The sequence below is a fragment of the Varroa destructor genome, unplaced genomic scaffold, assembly GCF_002443255.2.
Source record: "Varroa destructor unplaced genomic scaffold, Vdes_3.0 BEIS01000005.1, whole genome shotgun sequence".
Lineage (NCBI taxonomy): Eukaryota > Metazoa > Arthropoda > Arachnida > Mesostigmata > Varroidae > Varroa > Varroa destructor.
Genome location: NW_019211458.1, coordinates 35,567,399 through 35,592,098, shown reverse-complemented (window position 1 = coordinate 35,592,098; position 24,700 = coordinate 35,567,399). Strand labels below are relative to the sequence as shown.

Sequence of the window (24,700 nt, the reverse complement as noted above, 5' to 3'; positions counted from 1 at the left end):
GCCAGCTTGAATTTACTCTCCTTTTGTTGATACCAAACGTTATCGATCCTTATAATATCACTATAATCAATATTGCTATTAGGTTCATTATTTTTCTATGCTTCTTTATATATGCCTCTCATTTCGTGTCACTTACCTGACATTTTAATTCGAACGATAGTTTTCCCTATAAGTTGATTATCATTGTAACGCGCTAGCATTTACCTTCATCGAGTACCATATCTGTGCATGAACACTGAGTGGCAATGCTAAAATCAGGGTTTTAGAATAAGGTTTCTCTAAATTGCTTTTCGATTTATAAAGTTAAATTCGAAATCGGATTTTGACTTCCACTTACAGCTATTTACAGTCCTTACAGAAGTGAGGAGCCCTGGGGGACAAAGGGGTGAGTCATAAGGGACTATGGAAACTTGGACGGAGAGGGGCCACAGCGGTGCCGTCGCCGAACGCTGGCCTTCGCTTAATGTCGGTAGCTCTCTCCAAGCGGTCCCTACTACTGGCACTGCTGGCGACGAGCGTTCCTGCCAACTAGGCCGAAACGACCAAAGCATTACGCAGACAGAGCAGCAATTCCTTATTGACGGCAGTCATCCCCTCCTTGTCTAACTTGTGCTATCGATCGTTGCTACTGCTGCTGGTGACTGGATGGTTTGACCACCGCTAGCGCTACATCTGTAAATCTCCGACGTATAATACTGACATTTGCCTGTTGCAAGCGCTATAACATACGACGTAGCGAACAGATCGTGCACGCAGTCATGGCTTCGGATAAGGTGAAATCTGTAGAGTACGCAAGCCAGGTGCGTCTTTTTCATTGTTGTTTTAGTTGAATTGAATATTAAATGAAATATAAAACAACTCTGGTTGGGATTTCGTACTATTACAACATGAGAAAAGAATCATATATTATAGCGTCTTATGCTTTTCAACAGAATGGTTTTTCCGTTAGGCGTTAGCGTACACGGGTTGTGCGAGCGATAACGATACATAGGGGCTTCAGATCTTTCATTTTCGAAGACGAACTTTTGCTGCGTATCTTATATGATCCTCCCTTTCATTAGATTTGAAGGGGTGGCGTTATTTGTGCCTGATTTCTAAAATATTCTCAACCTACACCGTAGCCGTTGCACTTGATCCGATCTTTCTCGGACACTTAATGACTACGTGCATGATTTCTCTGTCCTGGTTCTAAATATCCTTATTTTTTACATTAATATGCAATTGTACCGTAGTGGGGTAACCTATATATATATATATATATATATATATATATATATACATAAATTTGTCGCTTCGTTCGCTTGTTGAATACATTTCATCTAGCTGTCCGTAAGATATTTGGCCATCTGTCGCGTGTATCAGGGCCTTAATTGTACTTATTCGAACTTGTATTGTTCGTTATGTTTTTTTTATACGTCCAGCTTACTTGTTTGCTTTTCGCCGTTACCCCAATACGTAAGTTTGGTTAAAAAAGAGCTTAATTAAAAGTACAGAAATATTTTAATTAGTTTCTTGGACCGTGTGGCATGCTGTAACGGGCCCGGATAGTCACAGACATGACATGAGGCTAGCTGACGAGCTCTAGACATCGCTCCATTTAGCCACGAACGACCTTCACTTTTTGATCGCAGACAGCAAATGGCATCGTTTTTCTACCGACCGGTTCGGTAAAAATAATAGGTAAAGTGGAATGAGGTCAAGCAGGATTTGCGGCGCTCGCAACAGACCGGTCCTATCGCACCTGTAGTTTACGAGGTTAGATAGGTAAAAACGCTTAGGACAACTTCCTAGGCCCCTCTAATGAATCCATCAACAGCAGCAGGCTTCAGACGAGACGCAAAGTTGCACCTTCCCACTCAGCATCATCTATGCTACGTGATACACTGGTTGTTGCGGGGAGCTGTGCATACGTGTAGAAGCACATGAAGCTAAGCTATTTATATCACAAAAAAAACGTTCCCTGATGATTGATCGAGGGACTTGTTGGTTGGAGTGTATATTTGTGCAATATTGAAACCTAGAAAAAAACACAGAAGTATCCCGCTTTTCTTGTAGGTGTGTGACAAATGGTGCAGCGTTATACGTAGGCTCGCACGTCAGGGCCTGCACAATGTAAACTCAGTATATAAGTTCAGTGTTTATGATTAAAGTTGGCTTTATTTATACTCTCCCTTTGACTTGTCGAATCCTTTTAACTGCGTTCATAGATCTATTTGGTGTTTTCTTGGTAACTAAGCTTGCGATGCTTTATTATCACCGGTCTGAGACATGGAAAAAAACTAGTTAGCGAAATTACACATGGGACTATCCCAAAGCATTTAACGTAAAAAAAAGCACTTAGATAAGCTTTTTCATAACAAGTATTTGTCATCATGATAGTGCCTTTTATAATATTTTTTACTTCTTGGCATTATTAAAATTTGCTTAGATAGCCTACTCTATTGTAAATATTTCGAATATTTCAAATACACCCAGGTACGAAAACGTCTCATAAAAGTTCTCCTTGCCTTCCTAGGTTATAGGTGAATAGCAGTATCGTAAGCGCTTGATATGAGCGCACACGCTCCTTTTTTAGAGGTAAGCCACCGGCAATATTCTACTGGACTATGAGCTTCTAGAACTGATGTAAAATTAGACTTTACTCCTGGTGAATTTCTTCGGTTAATGGTCAAGCAAAGGCTTAATAGTCTGCTGATAACTATTGACCCATCCTTCTACCGCTTTATCACGATTCTCTACTCTTATCAGCAGAACGCGTATACACGCCATAGCGTACGCAAACCCTGCCACCGCTTATCTGTTTCCTTCATAATATGCAAACCAGTTCATTGGCTGCTTCTTGTGAACCTACTCTATAGTTTTTCGTTAGTTATCTCGTTAGTTATTATTATTTATAATAATAGACGATTTTCTATATTTATATACACAAATACTCTAGGCAGAAACTCCAGACCGACTTCCCAGAAAGGCTTTTTAAACGATCCGTCCCTTTTCTATTGGTCGATCAGTGTTAAGATGATGAAATTGTTCTTGATTAATGCAGTATTAACTCGATTGTGGTCGCAAAACTCGGAAGCGTTTAGTTGACGATTTCATTGTCGAAGTTGTCTAAACTGCGTTCAGGAACGACCTCTGAGCGTTTGCCTTCGCTAACCTCGATGACTACCACTCATATAGTTTCGTTTTGCTTCATCGAATTGGCAACAAAAACCTAGGAACGTGGAAGGAACGGTCTGGAGGTTTATCCCTGAGTGAGCCTTCTATGATAGCACTTTTATCGATTCAAGCACATTTACACGTATGCACCAATACAATCTACTCCTATCGCATTGGTAGCACGATAGCCAATTAGGGGTCAATTGAATAAACGCGTTCCCGCCTATTAGTAATACATCAATTGTCTGCTCTGACATTACTTGGTTTGCTGAAGCAAGACAAGCAATAATCTCGCCAGAATCTTCGCTGACGGAGAATTGGACCTGTCGGTGAGACACGAGAGAGACCGAAGATGCTCTCAGATGATGAAGAGTAACAGACAAGTACTCTTCCATTAGATGGATAGATATAGTCGTAGGCATAATCTCTGAACCAAGTAGGCCTCTTCGACTTGTACGCATGTACCATAAGCGAAAAGACGTGGTCATGCATGCAAATGAGCAAGTTATTTTTGCAATTAACTTACCTATAAGTTACGTTTTGATGACCTATATTTTTATCGTTAGGTACTCGAGTGCTTCAACACATAGAATATATTTTAGATGACGCGACTGCTTAGGTTTTGGCGAGCACGTACGCCTTGATTGACTTTTGTGCATGAGAATTGAGTTATTATACCTAACGCTTATATTTGACTAGCGTACGTCAAACGTCGTATAATTTACGAGCAGAATTAAGCGTTTCAAGAGTTAGAATAAGTACAAAACTTCTTTTGCGGAACTAGTAATATGCCTGCATGATCACGCTTGTCTCCAGAACGTAAATCGGTAGAATTTAAGCGTAGCTGGTAGGGCAACTAAGCTGTCATATGAACCTGTTTAATATACTCGGAAGTGTTATCTCTTCTCCCTATAAAATAGATGAAAATTAACCAACTAATTAATCCATGCGAAAAAAAAATAATCTAGTGCTATTTTTCCTTTGGAAAATAGTTCGATATGCTTGTATTCATTTTCTACAATAGGTCAGTCATTCAGCTGCACGTTATAATGTTCTATTACAGTAAAAACGCCTCAGAGCAAAAGTTGTAGTCCGGAAATCCGTATTTTTTTCATGATATCCTTCATAGGTCCAATAGGCTGTTAGCTCAAGTATGTAGAGAGCGATATTTAATTTAAATGACAACCCTTTTCTTGTAAATCAAACCAGTGCGGGGAAAGAATGCTGTTGTAAGCCCAATTTCGACCGACCCAGTGGAACGGTTCGTTGGTAAAAAAAAGTATCTGAGGGGCATTTACAATACACGTTGAATTTCTAATAATCCAATTTTTGTTCAATATGCTTTTAATGTTTCCTGTTTCGTTTGCTTCTGCTTAGTTATTCCACTGTTTTTGCCGGCCCGATAAGAGTGATTTTCGTAACAAAAACAATGTTAATCTTAACCGCTGTTTTTAACTGTAGTCCCATTTAGCTTAACCAGCAGACCGTTATGCGAATTTTTTTCTATATTTCTGTCCCCAGGGCTGTTGTCGATTTTGGGATGTTTAGATGGCAGACCTGTTTGGTCCAGTTTCATTTTTACAGTTGGTACCGTTCTGCATCCGATGCTGTAATTGGCTGCCCTTCTGGGTTAGCAAAAGATAATGCCAGAAATCGAGAATAGCTGGGCAGGCGAGAGGGCGTCGGGATGACCAGCGAACCATACGGGACAGCAGCGAAATAGGAAGTGGCCTTCCGCGAAGCCCGTAAAGGCTTGGAAATGATAAGTTTTCAGGCCGAACCTTTTTTTTTACCTTGGCCGGTTCTCTCTCTCGCCTTCCAACATGCTTCTCTTTTTCTTAGTTCTCCTCATTTTCTCCAACTACACAAAATATCAACCTGCTTTTTGTTTTCTTCCTGCTCAATGCTCAGTCGGTTGTCACGGCAGTAGTCCCTAATAGTCGTGTGTAACGTGGGTTCTTCCCTTCGTTTTCCGCTTCGGCCAATCGGACCGATCTCTAACGCCCCAAACGGGCTTTGAAGGCACAGGCAAACAACTGCATTCGAAACGAACCATGTCCTTGGTTCGCTAATTAATTCGTTCGAAAATTAATTCCTTTCAAAACACAGAAAAAAAAAGGAAGATGCCGCCTTTATCGTTCCTATGTCCGCTGCCGCGTGTACAGTCGTCTCAGTCTGAAGGTGTTTGTCGACGCTGCCTTTGCTATGGGATTCCTGCTTGCCCATTCTATCACCCATTTAGAAGAGTCTAAGCTCTTTCCTTTATTGCCACTCTTTCAGAGATATTCACAATTCTAGAGTGGAGGAAAAATGGGGCTGGGAAAGTCACGCTGGGATGATGTCTTGATGGCATACCTGTTTTGCTCTGATCAAACTGTTCGCATCGCTTCCGGGCGCATTGGACAGAATCTAGAAGCACTATATGTGAACCCGGAGGGCGCGCAGGTTTTTTGTACTAGAGCCGGCGTCCAGTGAGCTTTATCAGTGGGCTTCGAGGCAAACGGTAAAAAGTGCTATTCCTAGACTCGAACAAGTTTGACCCAACGGACCAACCAAGGAACATGAAGAAAGGGAGAGGCTAGAGCGGTTGTTTGTACTTTTTGGGTAATGCCGGGACAGCGGTTGGCCAGTGCCGCATCGATGAAGACGAGGATTCGTAATAAGTCGCTTGCTGCCTTAGAGGAAAGCATCTGTTTTTGAATCGAACAAGCAGCAAATGCAAATGTGTGAGAACTAGCTTCAACAATCAAAGATTGCTGTATGAGTGGAGATTTGGCATGCATCTGCCGTTTTTCGAATTGATTGAAATAAACAGAAAACTAACTAGACATCAGGGTGGGGCTGTGCCTAACGCCAAAATTATGCCAGGGAAATCAACGGGATTGTCCCTATTTTTACTGATCCCTATTTTAGGTTGATGGACAGAAAAAGAAAGTTTTAATTCTGTATAAAACAAGTACGTTTAATAATGTAAAAACGGTTTGGATCAATGTTATTAACTCGTATCAAACTTCCGAGTTAATAAAATTTTTCCCATGCGGAAAGTCAACCTGGATTGAGTGAAGAGCTGGTGTTAAGAAAATAATGAAGGTGATATATGCATGTTGTTCGTGTATATTCGGTTACTCTCGAGCCTTTTCAAGGGCATCCCGCGGACATACAGTAAACAAGTGGCTTATTCTTAGCCCAACCAATTAAGTAATTAAACGAAGGCAGATAAGTCATCCCATGTGCAGTCAGAGCAACAATATCTAACTTGATTGAAAAAAAAAAGAAAAACTGCTTTCTTCATCTGCCCATAAGGAGCATCACGTGACGCTTATAGAAACAGTTTTGTTTTTAAATTCTTATATATGGCTGTCACTAGTCGCTGGACGATTATATAGTAGCAAATTTGAGGCTACAGACTCACCGATACATTTATTTTCTTGCTACCGCGCTTGTTATCCAATCTGTAGTTGAATGCTATTCCGCAAAGGCATCGTTTGTTATATACTATAGCTAGCGCGTAATTGATCGAGTTAGAGCTTCTGTTTTGCTGCGACTTCAATGCTTCATGACTTGTCACACTATAGCGACAAGAGCAATAGCAGAGACAGATTTCTGATGCAAATTGAATGTCAATGTAGAAGACGAAAAAGATGGCAAAACTGTCTTTTCGGGGTAGGACGAACCCTTCAGCGTTATCTTGGCCTGATTTTCAGATGATTCGGTATCCGTTTCCACTGCGACTTGGTTGGACTAAAAAAACTGACATTTCTGATCCATTATTATATTGTTTCTGTCTAATTCAATTAGCAAATAGCAATTTGAGCAGTTTTGCCAAGAAGGCATAACAAGCATAAGCATGGTAATGTATTGCATGCTACGAACCCAATCACACGGCGCTATCTGCTCCATAGATGTCAGGCCATAGACACTGTTACGGCTCCCCTGCGGCATGTGAGTGCATATGCGTGCGCACGGTACGTATTAGTTCAATCAACAATCTGTGGCCAGTGCCAATGCGCGAAGATCGATGAGAGATACTTTCACCGTCACTGATGCTACTGCAATATTGCAGATTTTACAACCGGCTTTACTATACGTCCTAAATTCTCCTACACTTAGGCGGACTTATCTATGTCTGATATGTGTGTATTCGCAAGCTTATAGACCTGGGTCTGCGAATGAGGGCCGTTCGAGAACATTCTCGCGCCATAATGTCGTCCCCTTCCCTTAGCCGACAAGCGACTCAATGTAGAGTTTCTAAAATAACACATGCCGCTCTAGGTAGCGTCACATCTGTGGAAGAAATTAACTATATCCGTCTCGTTATGTTTGTGCCTTCACAAGAAGGACTGAACTGAACGAACTGTAGTTAGACAAGGAAGCCTAATATAAATGTACAGCAAAAGAGCAAATGGTGCAAATACAAATAACTAAGTTTTGAAAGAAGCGGTCTAAGTAACTCTATTCATTTTTGTCCCCTCTGGTACTACTCGCTTGCGACAGAAATAGCTGAAAGGAAAGTTTTATTCGTTCATGGCTTTGAGTAGTGTTCAGACGATTGTTGCAGAGGAGTATTAATTTTTAAAAAATTTTACCCTGTGTATAACGGTTAAATCTGGCACTCTTGTAGATCTGTGTAAATACAAAACGATACATCAACTGCCTAAAAAAATTAAATATCTAGTAAGCCTATGATTACGTCGTAGGCCGTACGTTGTCCTGACAATGCGGCTTAATTCCGAGAGTTGCATAGGATCAACTATGCGTTCATTTCGCCTACACGCCATTAGGCACGATGCAAAAGAACGCAGTCCACTGTCAATGACAAGGCAAATTTGAAAAAAAATTATGTGAAGCCAGAGTCAGCGTCTTTCTTACCTTCGGTTAATTGGCTAGGCTAAAAGGTTGTGCCCTGAGGCGTCCTATACTGTTCTACTGTCGTCTCGCATCGGCGTTAGGGGTGGCGGGTGTACATCTTATTCTGACGACTTGGCATGCAGCCCGGGGCCTCAGCAGCTTGCTGGGTAGCCGAAGTTATACCTTATTCATCTGTGGTACCTGTTAGAAGTTTAGAACCGGCGGTAAACGGCAACCTTCTAATTGTGAACGAAATGTAAGATAACGTTGTAGCACAATGGCATCCGTCACGTACTTACATACCAAGAGGTCGATCAGCGCTATTCAGCAGACGATGTAAGCCTAAGTGCCTGAGAAACGAACTTTGAAAATAGGCAAATCTTTTATTAAGAAAGTGGCTACGAATTGGGCTGCTGAATCCTTCAATGTGTATTGAAAAAACACAGGTGGACGATGGGGCAAAAATGTTACATTAAATTTTCTTTATGTGTACGCCTATGAAGAACACAAGTATTTAGTTTATTTAGCCTTGTCCGCTATAAATTTATAGCAATCGCAACATTAACAATAACGTTGTTGCCACTATCATGGGTATCGTATTGTCAACGAACTCTCTTGTCGGTATTTCTTATCGTCTGACAGAGAGCTTTCTATCATTTAAATCTTATACGACTTCGACGTCCGCACATTCTGCCAATACTTCCTAAGAAGACTATAGACACCAACGTATTGTACCCGCCAGTTTGCCAGCTTTACGTCTGCTGGCGTCGGGCGTGTCGTAAAACAACTATTTAAAGCTAACGCCTCACTTTCTGAACTTTTCCTTCTGATCCCCACTACCTTGAATATGATATTTTCTTAGAGTATCTGTTTTTCTGCTTTTTATGTACTTCATAAATTCTATCGATATAACAGTACTTCAAAATCTCACATGGGTCCCAAAGCGCAGTTCAACTTTAATATTTCTTTAGTTGGCCTATCTTAAACATCTTATCAAACGAGCGCTTTTTAATACCATTAGTTTTGACAGATAAGTTGTTCCACGTTTCAGTTAGAAATTAACTTCTGATCACAGCTTCCGATTGACTGAAACGAGTAACTCGAGCGTGCGATGGCCTTTTCTGTTATTATTCTAATAGCATCTAATGTAGACAGGTCTAGCGTTCTCTGTATTGCTTACTTCAGAAAGTTTCAGAGGGCAAATATAGGTAAGTAGGCAACATTGAAGCAAATACTTAAAGCTTAAAACATTGGGAAGATAAGTTTGCGTCAGACTGACACAAATTATGCAAAAACATAGGCAATCTGACTGTGTAGATTGGTGTCTAACCCCCAAGCACCTCCGAACAATTACTCTTTGTCACTTTATGCAAGTCGGCTCTGAGCGCAACATCGACATATGCTGTTATTATAGTTCATTTGTATTCAGAATATGCGTATGCTATTGAAACCGCTTCTATGCTCTTGGCTCCCCTCGTTGAAATACAGACTAGAGCATATTAGGCTGAACATATTGCAAATCGAAAGTAACGAACCTTAGGTAGACCTAACTCAATAGAAAGAACATTCATCAGTTGACACGAATACTCGGATGTAGAACAAAAACCTAGAGACCCAAATTGTGACGATGACGCCCGGCTCAAAGTATATACTATAGAAAAGCTGTTTGGGTGTGGCCGTGCGAGTGCTATACCCGCCTGTCTGGGCAGGATTAACAGACAAATCGACCCTTTGAGTATGGCTGTATGTTTGAGAGCTCCACAGGGGGGATGCTAGGACCTTACGGATTGCAGCAAAAACTGCTGTTAGCTTCTCCTCGTGTCCAAAATCATGATCGAGCCCTCCGGTTTGTCTTTTCAAGTTCGGCATCGTTTGCTCGTTACTGCCTGCTCTACCCAGCCTGGTGGAACAACATCGGCTTGGCTGTTGGCATCTACAATTGTGGATACTCTGTGTCGACTTTTCTACCCGAGAATTCTACCCATGAACAGGCAAAAATTGTCTTCGAGACGCCCTGAGCTCTCTACGTTCTACTACCTGTTCTAACGGATCCTTCAAAACTGCTAGTCCGATATTATCCCTTACAGGTGAGAGTAGAACAAATATGATTCGGGAAAGCTAAATTTCATGGTCAGTCTCTTTCTTCTTGTGCTGACTTCGTCCTCCCTTTGACCATATACTGCAAATCTTATCTGGACCTAAAAAAACGATTATTTGGTGGCACATTTTCCAAAAAAAATGGGAGGCCTTTTTTTCATTGGTTGGTGTCAAAAAGCTTTGTACTCCATGGGCCCGACTGGATAAGCTTTATCAGTTAGTTTTTGTGCCTTGCTATAATAGTTTGTTATGCCTTTTACTAGGATCGGCAATGCAGGCTATTGAACTTTAGCGGAAAGTGCAGTGCTTCTTATTTTTTATTCTGCAATATAATAACCAAGAAATAGGATAGCTAATCAGATGAGACAGCATTGTTGCCTATAAACGTTGTATAGGCTGAATAATTCACTATACTTCTTGCTGTCTTATCCGGCTATCCGTAATAGGTTCATCAAAAGCTCTGTTTATAACTGAATAGTACATTGGACGTATAATGGATGAAGTATACCTGTATATACAGTAGTGCTACTTGTGCGGTGTTCTCCCGGATGTCTAGCCCGATATCGGCCATCAAGAACGAAGATAACCAGCTAACAATGAGCTAAATCTTTGAATCACTCAGTGAAGAAAAAAGATTTCTAGCAGATAATTTCGCTTATCAAGTTCCAGCATTCACTGACATCGATACAAGTAAATATAAGTACGATATGGTCCTTTTTTGTGTCCGTGGTACCTGTTACAGCTAGTTGAAGGAACACATGAAAGCTCTAATTACGTCCTACTTTTCTATTGCGTCCGCTCAACTGTACCCATAGGGGGAGATAGCGTTTTTTATCGATGTTGTAGGTTTGTAATGATTGTTAAGCAAACTTGAAAAATTTGACTAAAACCATGCTAGTGAAAATTGTTCCTTGTAAGGTAAATACTAATAGCTAGTCGTTGGCTATTTGTAGTGGCATATCGACAGGTCAACCTGTGATGTCAGTTACCTTTTCCTTCAGTAAACTAAAAGCTTTCAGGAGAGACAGCGCCGTAATAGGCAGGATAATGATATTTACGCTAGCCCAATTGCTTATTTGAAGGGTCTTATAAGCGTATAAAAGTAAATTTGATGAAAGTTGGTTGACAGAGCTATGCAGTTGGGTTTCAGTTAAGCTTATTTTTGTTATTGACAAACTGTAATGAAGATAATGGACAGCATTAACATAAAGCAAAGCACAAAATTAATGTGCAACATTGTGTTGTCCGATTCGATCCTTGACTGTTTTTTTTTTTCTCAGCCATATAGTTTTTTAGATTGACTCTAGCAGGCATTTTTCATATTTTGTCATTGATTGAAAACGATGTCAAATCGTCAAATAAGCAATAGTAGGATTTTTATTTTTTTGTGCATTGTACAATACTGAAGGCACAAAAAAAAGAAGTAAGGCGTGATTCGTATTAATACTAAACAAGCTTCCTGGCGTGCTGCGTTTCGAACCTTACCCGTATTCACTTCAGCAGGAAAAAATAATTTAAAAAATAAGTTAAAATTTTGAAAATCAAAATCTTTTATTAATCTAAGTAACTATGTCCTTATTTAAGGTTTAAAAGCGGACTTAAACTTGAACTAAAGATACTTGCTTTGCAAAATATTGCATAACACGTGATATTGGTATAACCTGTGCGTTCTGTGGCCTGGTCTGGCATAACTTAACCCAATTTAACTGTTTTGAGTTGAGGCCTATCTAAGAAAAAAGCCGCTCCTCGTAATACGACTCGATATTATCTTAAAAAGTTTGAGAAAAACAAAGACTGAGTCCTGATGTCGCACACTTATCGGTCGACGCAGGTAGAGGGCCAAATTAAAGGAATACGCTCAAGTGGCACAAGATGGACCGAGATGAAGGGACAGTTCAAATGAGCGTGTTTCTTCATTTTCTTTTTCCTTCTACTTCTTCTGATGTCCTCTGCTGATGGGCATCAGGATCGTCATCAAGCACCAGTACCGAAGAACGAATGGCCAGTCGGAATATTTAAAATATTTCTGTACTTTTTTGCACCCTTTGCCCATTGTCTCCACCTGAAAAAAAGATAGAGACTGCAATATTGAGACCGCTGCTCTAACAGCAGACTAAAGAGCGATGTCGCGGGGATGTTCTTGAGGCTCTTCTGTTTTTTTAACTTGCATATTTCTACTTTGTCATAGCCTAGCCCTCTTCCCCCTGAACAGTAGCTTCCTGTCAGTCGACTTTGGTGTCAGTCTTTCCCGCTTTCGTTTTATCGTGTCTTCGAGAGTTGCCGGCGGCTCGGCCTTCATTTTCGCTGTTTGGATATATACGTACCCTCCGGTCGAGAGTGTCACCATAAAAGTATTTTTGGTGTCTATCGAACTTACATTTTCTTCACATTTGATCTCTTCCTTCTATTCCGTTATCACTTTTTCTCGAAGATTGCTGATTCTATACACTTACGTTATTAACAAGGAAGTTATCTGGCTCTTCGTAGCCTATACGAGGGAACTCTGGCCTTCGGTGACTTGTACCGCTCCTGTTGGAAGTTCTGACTCCCAAACTGTTCCAGTCTTGTACGCATATGCTCAACTATGTGCTGTATTGGTACTTAGAAATATCTGTACGTGCTTAGATATGTCAGCAAACGAAAACGAAAGTAGCTGACGTTGGATTCCAGGTAAACGTAAGTACGATACCAAAATAACAGAAGAAAACACCAAAATTTGTGTTTTGCCTGCATTGTTTCGACATTTTTCAGAACTTTATCTTTATCTCTATTTTAAATTCATCTTTATATTTAGACCCAGCGGTCTCATTTGAGTACGAAAATGAGTTCTGTAGTATTATAGTTGTTGCTCTAGAAGCTGGGGCCGTTTTCAAGTTCCGATAGCCTTCACATACATACATACTTACTTGCAGATGACGAAGTTACGGGCGTAAAAGCTGCAAGTTTCAGTGTAACGTTTCTAATTCTCTGTGATTTAGTGCAGTTGTTCCTCTTCCAAATAACTTCTGAAGCCCTCCAAAAATTAATCTAATTGTGGAACTGTGCATTTGCGGCTTTATAAATACATATATATATATATATATACACATTTTTTAGGCTTTGTAAAAGTATAGTAATTCAACATGTTATAACTGTCCAGCTTGGGCGCACATATAATTTTCGATCGTTGGAAACTCTTGTTTATAATAAAAATCTATTATTATTAAAAATGATTGCACCTGTCGAGCAAAGCCAGCTGAGTTTATATGAAACATTGGAATTCTAAAGCAATATTTTCATTGTCTTAGCTAGAGAACTTGAAAAACTCGCAACTTTTATTGTTCTATTCGTTTACCTATAGGACATATGTGCAGATACAAGGAAGTCATCGCATGATTATTTGATACGTTTAATTCTGTCTAAGTGCAATATAGGGACAGGATAACATTGATGTTATGCTGAGGTCGGATGCTGGTCGTAAGTGTCTCAAGATCGTTATTGTGAGTGTTTACTCTTCTTTTTAATTCTGTATTATCTGCTTTGCCGATGACGCTTATGAGAGCAGTAAGTAAATGGCGGGAACTTCCCATCAATAGCATCACCAGTATGTAGGTCTTATCGATGCAGAACCAAATTATCCATATCTGAAATTTACTCGCTCTTCTTTTATTAACCGCTCTTCATCAGCTCTTCTCAGTTGTACTGTGTCTGCACACATGTAGCAATAGGTTAAATATTAGCTATCAATATCGATTCCTTAAAGCTGGAAAATTTTCGTCATAGCGATGTCGGAAGGCTACGGTTTGACGTTCGTATAGACAGCATTAGTTTACTGATTTGCTAGGCAAAAGGGGAACACCCTGTGAGAAATGCTCCACCAATCGTTGATGTGATGCATTACGCAAGTATATGTACTAAAAGTAAAGTTATGATTTGAAAAGTAAACAAATTGAGACACTCTAAAAATGAAAATAAGTTAATACGGACATTTTCATTGCGCACAAATATTTAGAATAATTCGGAATTTCTACGTGCAAGTGTGATTTATACATGCGAGTTGGCTGGCACAGATTCGAAATTGACAAAAGCCGTTTGTAAGAAACGATTACAACGCACAATTAAGCCGAAGGTGCAGAAAGATATTACAGCTTATGGTAAGGCTTCTTATTTCGAAAATGTACAAGCGCCTTTTCGTATTTTCATGTTAATGGTTAAACAGGCTTGCTGCATAGGTAGTAAAAGCAAGATCTGCTGTGGCTACAATGACCCATACGAATATTTTTACCGTATAAAGGAAACACGAAAGAAATATCAAGGATCGTTGTAAAGATCTTTAGCCTGTTGACAACTGTTTAGGCCACACTAAGTAACGCTAGGCATAAAATAAGCCGGGCTAACTGGCTTCTGAAGTCAGAAGAGTAAAAAGTCCTGTACAGAGGATGCAGCTATTAACTTGGTCTTAGCTGTAAGGAGCCGCTAATGAATAACGAAACGCATACATTTAACAAAAATCCCAGCAGCCGTAGTTTCCGTTAAGTTAAAGATAATTAACGTCACCACCCAAAAAATTTGAATTATCATGATGCCCAGGTTGGACAGAGGGGCGGCTGAACCATGAAAGCGGAGCAACGACGAGCCGTCAATATTTCAGCGCAGCGATTGGATGCGGTTGTAACAACTAAAGTTCGTCTTCGCGAATTTAAACGCTTCGTTGTGTTTGGTCTTTGTGCTTGTGGTGCCTCTATGATTAATACGATAGCTGCACCATGGCGTAGTGTCCAATAACTGGAACCACGTACCCAACGAAACGGACATGTTACGTCTCAACAACCCATGCAACATGTTAATGCGATTTAATAACAGTAATGTTTGTTTGAAATTAGTCTTCTGTTAACTTTTTTTTTAACTGATTCAACTACTAGTGACTAGTGGGATTATACATTCAATGAAACTACACAGCGATCCTCATTGTTATATATCGTAGGAAGCTATGTTAGCTCAGTAAAACGTTCTGCTTCTTGATGAGAATGTTTATCTTTGGTAACAAAGACAAACATTTTGCTAAGGCAGTTTCTTGTGACGCAAATCCTGAACTCAATCTTCATTTTAAACAACCAACGTGACTAGCGCTGCAAAAATAGAAGTCTTCGCGTGGTAAGGGTTCACCTCAAGAGAGGGTGCGCTCTTGCCACACGGACCGATAAACAGACACCTATAAATGTCTCTATTTTTCTCCTTGACACTTTATCCACCAGAATTATAAGGGCCCACGTTAGTGGTGCGTTATCTCAAACAACATCTAAACGAAGACATTAGCTTGACAGTGTCAAGGATAATCGACAATTCGTGCCGGTCGTTTTGTCCAGAAAAATTTCAACAAAAATTAGTGTTATCCTCGGCCAAGGTACAAGTGGAAAACTATGCTAATTCCACCGTAATAGCAGAAATACAGTTGACGACAAATCTGTATAAGTATACATAGCCGAACGCATACGCATATAGACGAATAGGCACTCTTTTCGGGGACACCACAGATGCTGTGTAGCAGAATCCCGGTTTCCAACGGCACCACTTGATCCCGACTATCAGTTTCGGACGTTCGCCGGTTGTACTGCTAGTTTTGCTAAGGATAATAGTGTAAAAAAGCAGTTCATTCTTCCTCGTCAGTTTTCCTCATCTTCTCTGCTGTGCAACAGGTCGATATCCATGGTAGTTACGACGACGATAAAAATAGCAAAAACAACACCAACAGTTACTCGGTTATTGCCATTGCCTGGGTCGCGTTGTTGTACGCCGACGAAGACCTTTTTCGAGACGTTACGTTCGTGTTTAGACAATGTGAGTACACAAAGATGGGCCACTGAAATTTGAAGAACTTTCATTTACCCAATTCTTTTAGCTATATCTAAGTCGAGTGACTATCGAATAACGAGAACGAATAATAATAATAATAAATATTAACAAAATAATAATAATAATGACGAGTTCTGGTATGGCGGGGGGGGATATCTGTTTATCTGCGCTACTTCTGTTTTATTCACGAAAACTTATCCGTATATAACTAGATAAATATACGCAACTTTTTCGCTTTGTCTACAGAACTATACGCATCTGTGTTCCTTATGAAGTGTATAAATAAAAATATATAAAAAGAAACTTGTGAACTAGCCATGATGCTCTGCTCTCGTGTGGAAATGTGGACAAAACGTTGACCCTCATAAATCACGGTCAAAAAAAAAATCATGCCACATTGGCAAAACATGCAGAACACAATAACCTCAATATCAGAGACTGACCTTTAGGCCTCCCTTATCGGTAGGTTGCTAATAATGTTTACATTCACAGTTCTGAGATGCGTGTTGTCGAGAGCTGACAATCTGTTCCTTGTCACTTTTGCAGATAATAGTTCTGAGTGAGCCACAGCTGCGAGCAATAATATCCAGACGCAAACGTGCCTTGGATCGTGCTGTCCAGAGTCTTGGTCAACACGGACTTGTCGGGACTTCAGACGATGCTCTCATGAACCTACACGATGCACTCAAGGTACGTGCTGTTTCACCTCAGTAAAACGAGTAATCACTACACAACAGCTGGTATAATCTGGCAATAGTATAATTATTGTTTTACCGCACCTATTATCTATAGTGTCACATGTCCTTATCATATTTCAATCGTGCAGTGATCTGCCTGGACTGTTTAAATACCATAGGCTTATTCTATTGATATTTCAAGATTTACAGCTATTTAGGCGGAAAGAATGATAACGACTGTGATACAACAGGAATCCAATATCTAATAAAATTGATTTCAATTATTGCTCTGTTGTCATCAAAACTTATAAGTTGTAACTATGGCAATGACAAAAAAAAGACCCCAAGTGGCGGTAAATTACGATTTTCGTATGCTCTATTAGTGCATTAGAAAATAATTTTTTCTTTTTTTTTGATAATTTCAAGCATATGCAAAGCAAATCATTTAAAATCAGTAAAGGAGCATAATATATACGAGAAAATGCACTATTGGCTTGTGGCCTATAAAATTTCAACACAATAATCTGTGCTTTGTATGATCCTAACGTTTGTCTATCCTGTTTGATTGATTGCCCTACGGCCTGACCCGTCTTCCTGTATGTATCAGTTGGAGTTTGAACGAATCCTTTCGCAATACAAGGCGGCTGTAGGCAAGCTGGAAGAACAATGGTTGGCACCCAAGGCCCCCGTGGCGCGCAGTCTGGTGCACGGACCTGCACCCACCAGGGCATCCCATCAACGGCAATTATCTTTGCGTCAGAGCGAAATTCAAGAACGGCTAATCAAGAATCAGAGCCTACTGAATGTTCTTCATCCAGCTCTAGCCACGCATCGCAACCTTGAATTGTTATTGGCTGTCTTGCAAAGAAGGATCGACTTCGATAAAGATGTCCTGTTTCAGGTTCGTAAACACTCTTATTTTAGATCTTACCCCGACGGTTTACGCCACTGTTTTACATGTATATATCTTAGCAGAGGCAATTTAGGGTGCGCAGTACTTTACCGTCCATCAAGTCAATTTTGAGCAGGTTATTCTGTGGGTTTGCATAGTCCACAATTTTTTTGTCACAATTTTGACATTGTCAGGTTACCATTTTCAAGGGTTTACAGTTGTAATTGAGAATTCGACTTACATCTTTACTGCTTGAACCGTCACGAAGAAAAAGAACAATATATATAATTTGTAGTTATAAATATCAAATTTTAACTTCGATCATAGAATCCTTAAACATATTAGGAAACGAAGCGATTCTGTTAAATAAAAGACATAGCATATTTCCAATCTGTCAGATAATACTAAAGTTCTAAATTTGCCAGTGTTGACCATATATTCCTCATTTCGTTTGGATAATGCTTAAACCCCAACTGTGTTCAATCTAGCCAACGTTAACCAGTACTATAGCCGATACTACTTATAATAGGCTCCGATAGTTATTATGAATGTATTCTACAATCGAAATTTGCTGCGTACATGGCGCTAGTTGATACTTCGCTTTTGCAATCATGGGAATACCCTCTATGGGGTACGCTGGGACGATATCGATAAGGCACATGGTGGCAGCTAGGTAGCGTTATCCAACTATTAAGTCTAGAGCGGTGAGGCCTAACGGACGGGTCGAAGTTCATCGTGGCAAGTGGCGATTGGCGGTATATATCTAAGGCGGATACAGGTGGTGAAAATATAAACAAATACAGTCTAATTGCCACTCCGCCCTGAGCATTAGTTGGCGCAAAGACGTGCTCCGTATAGATGACTTGCGTCTACGAGCTAAAACACAATGCTTGTCATGCATTACAGAAGACAGGACACAGTGCCATAATTAGAGGAAATCATACATATGGCTATACAAGGAATCTATGCTCCACCATACGTATTATATCTTATCATCGGCATAAACGGCAACAGTTGTGGACGTAATTTGCTCTACTTAGTGCTAAGGTAACCACAACCGGTCGGACATAGGCACATGGTGATGTTGCAGACAGAGGTGAAGTGCAGCAAAACATATTAATATTTGGTATCTAGGTGCTTATGGGCCTACTCTTCTCGTAACTAGTAATGAGATAAGGTTCAATGTCGAATTATGATCGATACGGTCACTGCTAATGTGATTGGTATATTTTCTAACTGCTAAAACATAGGCTCATCAGGGCTAGATAATGTTCGACGTCACTGGGAAGCATCAACAAGTTAAACAATGCGTTTAGTTAGGGGTAAACCGTCCATGTAGCTTATCTGCATGTGTATAGGTAAAAAGCATTGACGCCATTGTTCATTGGAGAGCTGACTTTGTACATCCAATAATATTTACTGGACCGATACTATACCAATAAATGACCCGTGACCATAATCTTAGATACTGAAAATCCCTAACCCGACGCAATAGTTACCCCATGAAAAACTTCTATCTATCCAAGGCCCATTCTAAACACGACAGGTAATACTATCAGTAGCTGCACGGAAACAACATTGGAGCAGCTCTTTTGATAACTTAATAAAGGAGAAGATATACGGGGTTACTAAACAGTCTTTAGTGGAACGAGATAAAGACGAAAATCGACTCTAGAAGACTCTAGGGAACAAACGAGGTCAATTTTCCGTGTCATTTGTTGCCGGACACCCATCAGTGTTGCACGTGGATACCTCCAACATTCCGTCTAAGTCGACCGCCATTCGCTTTTGCAACAGCCATTGGATAACAGGCTCAACCAAATAAGGCTCGTGCACTGATGTCATTGCTAAATCTACAAATAGGAAAAATGGAAGAGTTATGAACGAAGACCGCAATGGTGCTAACAGACCTAAAGGGCATGGCGCGGGAAAGGGCCAACGGGTTACTTCTGATCTTGTCGTAAATTGGACATGTAGTATAATAAAAGGTCAGCTAAACAGCAATGGGTAGGAACAACCATGGGTAATATTAAGGGTCTTCAAACCCATTTGCACCCCGAAAATTCTATTACATATGAGATAGTGTTCAGGAAACAGAAGTACGTGAAGCGTATGATTATAACGATGGTTTCATTGAATGTCTATAGGAACATCATTAGTCTACAATGAGGATATTCCTAGTAAGTAATCTCAACGCTGCCATTCCTAATATAGCTAATTGCTTCTCACAATGTTGAGGTACGTGCAGTATTTTGATATACTTTCTCAAGCGGCATTTAAGGACAAAGCATTTTCGACTGACAAAAGCGCAAACATAGTCAAATAATTCTTCTTAATCAAACTATTCCACAGAAAGCGGGCCTCAATATTTGTCAAGAAAATGGCGAAATCAATATGAAGTACAAATTTCTTCTCAGATTAATACATTTCGTATGTACCGGCGTTAAAGTTCTTTTTACATAACGAATGAGCTACGCCATCGTGTTGAATTGCCGCATCCATCTTGTCTCGGTCGTCCAGTCTTCGCTTTTATTCTCGTACCGATTACTACTTTTGTCTAATGTCCAGTAAATCCTTTTAGTTTTTTTCCGCCTAACGGATTCTCTGTGTTTGTACATGCGCCGCTGGTCAGTAGACTATTAACATCCTCGAGCGAGGGACTACTGCACACAAGCTGCTAGAGGAGGCTCCGGGGTCCTCTCGAGGGGGTATTCTATGCGTCGTGCAGTTCACTCGTTGCCGTAGTAACTAACGCCAACACACAGATGGACTACATATTGCAGACCATAGTTAAGGTGTGGGCATAGGTATCTTCAAACGTCGACTCAACAAAGCATTGCGGTACCGTAACGCCATAAAGCCGCGTCGACATCAGTGACATTTTTTCGCCTAGCCAAGGTGGTGCTGCAATCGCTTCTCTAACATGCCGCAAAATACAGCAAATACCTCTAAAATGCCAAAATAATACAGCAAAATTTTATTATTTCGTCAATACCGGTTCCATTACTGGCGCTGGCCCGTTAACGGTTTCTGTTAGATAGATTGGCTGCTACAACGATATCGATGATAGTTGCCATTGATCGTAATTTGGCTCGTCTCGTGTGTCTGTTTACCCGCTCTAATTTCGGGCGCACGACGCGAGACAACCGCATTTTTAAGGTGCCCCCCGTTACCCCGTCTTCCATCGAATAGCCATTTCTGTAAGAACTATTCAAGCGGTGGAGTTCGCTGCAAGCAGCGTAAGCAGCGGGGTTTGCTTGTGTCGGTTGGGTCCGATAGTGCCTCAGTTTCGGGTCAAACGGTACCTCAATACAACGATATCAATAGCGAAGGCAACAACAGCAGAGTAGGAATGGCTAACAAATCTTGCATGCAATTCGTTATGTTGCAAGCGCACTATGATTTCCATCTGTCGGTCACACTAGCATTGAATAGCTACGTTACCAAGTGAAGACACTGCTAATGAAAAAACCCCGAAAGAGAAAGACCTCATCCGTCAGCTGGCAGGGCAAAGAAAGATAGCTGGGCCAGAGGGGAAGAAAAAACTGGGTTACGAAGTGTGCTTGAAAGGTAACGGCTATTGTCTGCCGTTCGGTTCACATTCGGCACACTCATCCTATAAAGAAAACAGCAAAAATAAACTGATTGTTTTGTTGGTATATGCCCACAGTGGCTCGTCTTCTTTTTTTAGATCCTATTTGCAAGCACCTGAGTGCCGTACTTGCCAAACCCACAAATCTCTCTTCAATCCTCGGCAGGTCTACCGTGTTGTTGCTTTTGTGGCGACTTTCCACTGAATGACTTTTAGCGAGAGGGAAAGAAGTTAAACGTAAAGCTTCGAGGGGTAAAACGAGAACATCGTTCGTTGTTATACCACCCACCCAGTTCTACCTTGATCCATGTGGTGTTTTCGTAGGCTACCTTCATCCCGGACTTGTTTTAAGTTTAAATCGCTCAAAGCGTAGTAACTTAGAAGTGGAGACATTCGTCGCATGAACGTGATTATAACTTGAAAAAGAGAAGCAATCTCAAATGGCTCTGTAAGGTGGCTATAAAATAATTTAAGTTCAAGTGAATTTGAATGACTTTTTTCAAAAGCTTATTTAAGCGAATACGCCTTTAGTAACTCACGAAAAAAACGTCTCTTAAAAGGTAAGCCATATTCCCTCGTTGTTATTTTATTCCAATGGGCACGTAGTCATTGGCACACCATATTGTTGATTAGCGGCAGATTTTTAAACCTAGGCTTCTTACAAAATTTCTATAGTCTACGATTTGTCTATTAAAGCATCTCGTAGCTGGTGCAGAAATAAAAATGTGACCTATAGGTTACATGATGCCTTTGCGTAATTGTGCACGCTTAACTACGCATAACTACTGATAACACCTGTACTCTTAGGGTCTCTTTTTTTTTTCGTTTTCTAGTTCGTGCTGAGGGTACTAACGACGATCGTCTACGCTGTAAACAAAAATCAACATCAGGCATTAAATCTTCAACTCGAATCGAGCAGCAACTTCCTCGAGTTGATAGTGCGTCATCTCCTTACGACCAATTTCAATTCCCCCGAGAAAACAATGGCCATCTTTCAAAAATAAATCTCATATCCCTATCTGTGCAAACAACAAAGTTCTTCTACTTGAGTCTTATTCAATCTTCGTTGATGTAGTTGAACTGATGCCGATGTAGACCGAGCCACACATCTTGAATACGTCGTTTAAATTTAGAAAACACTTTTTAAAAAATGTTTTCTATGGGCAACTGATGGACAAGGCGGTAATCATTTTGATAATTATAAAATTAATGGCTGCGCTTTGTTTTTGTATTATCTATTGATATTGTCGTTATTTCACTTAAATAATATATATATATATATATATATATATTTTCATCCGGATTTCACGTAAAACTCTAGCCTTTCAAAAGCGATACATTCACTAAGGGACTATCGTTTGTGCTATGATCAGGTTCATTCCTGACAGTACTTTTTAGAAACTTCACCTGCCAAGCTGGCTTGGTAACTTGGAATCAAACTAGGAAAGGTGCACCTCTTTAGGTGACTTGACAAACTCTAATTATATACACATTCCGTATACATGTGTTTGTCTAGGATATGACTCCAACTGTCGACGGATTTACTATAGCAATTCTTACTACCTATTTGATAGATTTAGGTATTTATAGGAGAAGGCATGAGGCGATTCGTAAAACGATGCCAAAATTGATGTATCGAAAAATATAAACTAATGTAGCCGAGAGGCCACTCAACATTTTGCATTGCCTTCTACTCTTTCCTAAAACTCTCTAGTTCGATAGACGCTACTCGGCATGTAGAGCTTAGGTTACTTTGCGTTTTCAATACTAATTGTTCGCATGTTTCTGTCTTCTCATTATTAGCACTCATTTTGTACAACTCACCTATTTAAGAGTCCGGATTGGGTCTGAGTTAAAACATAGGTGACCGGAGCTGCGTGACTCCGAGAACAAAGGTCGTCGCAAACGTCACAGATGGAAAGGACGAACGCTCCTATGTAGAAGGCGGGCCTGTTGCCGTCCGTAGCTTTATTTATCCGCTCAGTTATTCCAGAAGTCTGGTTCCGCCTGTTTCGCTCCCGAGACTATTTTGCTATTCAACTTTTTCTTAGATGGCTCGCCTAGTTCCTTTCAGCGCCAGCGAACTCAATGGCTGACCCAAAAATGAATAGTAAAATGAGAGGGAGTAACTTCGTAATTTGTCGTACACGTTGTGGGAGGTTGCGAGATACACCCCATAAGAAAAACGGCACTGGGAAGGGCTTTAGCAGACCTGACGACTGACTTAAGGATTGGTAACGGGCAACTCCAGGAGCGAACATCGTCTTCCAGTTAGAAAGAAAAGTAGACGCCAAAAACGTTCTTTCGCCGTCTGCAGCCACTGCTGTCCTCCGTACCGCTGGTGACTTTCGTATAGTAGCCACTGCCGGTGACTTTGGGAGCATATACAGTCCCTGCAGATTCCTTGGCTTCTTCAGTCACTAGCGGAAAACGCTGCTCTTGGATGGTAGTCGATTGTCGCAACTAGGAAGAACTAAATTGCCTTCATAGGGCACAGTCGCTAGGAGCCGAAGTCGTCCCGTTCCAGTCTAGGTCCGAATCATACTGAACCTACTCGGGCCCACGTGCTCCCCGTTCGTTTGTTTTGCATCTTGCCCTGCCGCGGTAGGCGGAGTGGTGACGGCGACAACAGTGACGAGACGACAGTCAGCCGGTCACCGTTTAGGACTGTTGGGAAAAGGGACTAGGTACGTGATACGAGGAACAAACGAAGATAAGCGATTGGATCTGAGCAACGGTCGAACGACGTAAACCTAGGAATAGTTTCCAATATTTGGACAGTACGTTGTTTATTTCCTTTACTGCCGACCTTTCTGCCAAACGACTAGAGGGACTCTTGATAGATTTGCTGTCATATGAACAGCGTCGTTTAACAAATCGTAATAATTGTGTTGTGTGTCATAATTGGAGAGAAGATTTCAGCTACAATAATTGACAATTGCTTCTATTTAGCAACATGTCTATTTAGCCCTATGAGCACAAGGGACACATGCAAGTTAAAATAGTAAAATCTTCATTGAACATTATATCTGATATAAACAGAAAACGTTCACAGTAAAAACAAATTCTCTTCACTACGTCATTAAGCCATTTTTAAACATTCGGTCTGAAATGTTCAGCTAACGCACAGACGCATATGGTGGAATACTTGTTCATCTTCAGATTATACAAAGATTATCGAATGTTTCTGAGCCATAAATATAGTAAAAAAAGCGCTAGTAACTTTGAGACGTAGCTTGCATATTTTTAAGAGGCAGACATTATACAGTGTATAGCCGTACGATGATAATTTTTTGTAGTGACAGCTTAGATATAGACGTCATCTAGGTCTCTCACTCGATAATAAAAACATAACTAATAAGTTATTATTATATGACCTAGACGCTCTTAAAAGGTGTGTAACGGTTCTCGATGGACGTATTTTAAAGTGAATTTAGTTTTTGTCAGATAGAAGTATGTTCAAGTGACAGAAGATGCTGTCGGGGACAACCGATTTTTTCCACATCTGCGAAATTAGCCTCGTCAATTTGAAAGGGGAACGCAACCGCCTGTCCACCGTACCGCTGCCTTTAGATATACTAAGTGTTTATTGTCTTTCATGACCTT

The 24,700-nt window shown here is 40.5% G+C and overlaps 1 protein-coding gene across 2 annotated transcripts in view; it reads left to right on the top strand.

Annotated features, from left to right (window-relative positions):
* Window positions 1-24,700, top strand: part of LOC111250596 (uncharacterized) — a 250,814-nt gene that overhangs the window by 160,538 nt on the left and 65,576 nt on the right. The window contains exons 1-3 of one of the 2 annotated variants that reach the window (XM_022805991.2): window positions 417-800; window positions 16,480-16,623; window positions 17,218-17,511. In XM_022805991.2, the coding sequence (XP_022661726.1) occupies window positions 759-800; window positions 16,480-16,623; window positions 17,218-17,511 (480 nt within the window). In that variant the 5' untranslated portion in view covers window positions 417-758. Of the gene's footprint in view, window positions 1-416; window positions 801-16,479; window positions 16,624-17,217; window positions 17,512-24,700 lie in introns of those variants that run through there. The other variant, XM_022805990.2, reaches the window with a different exon arrangement.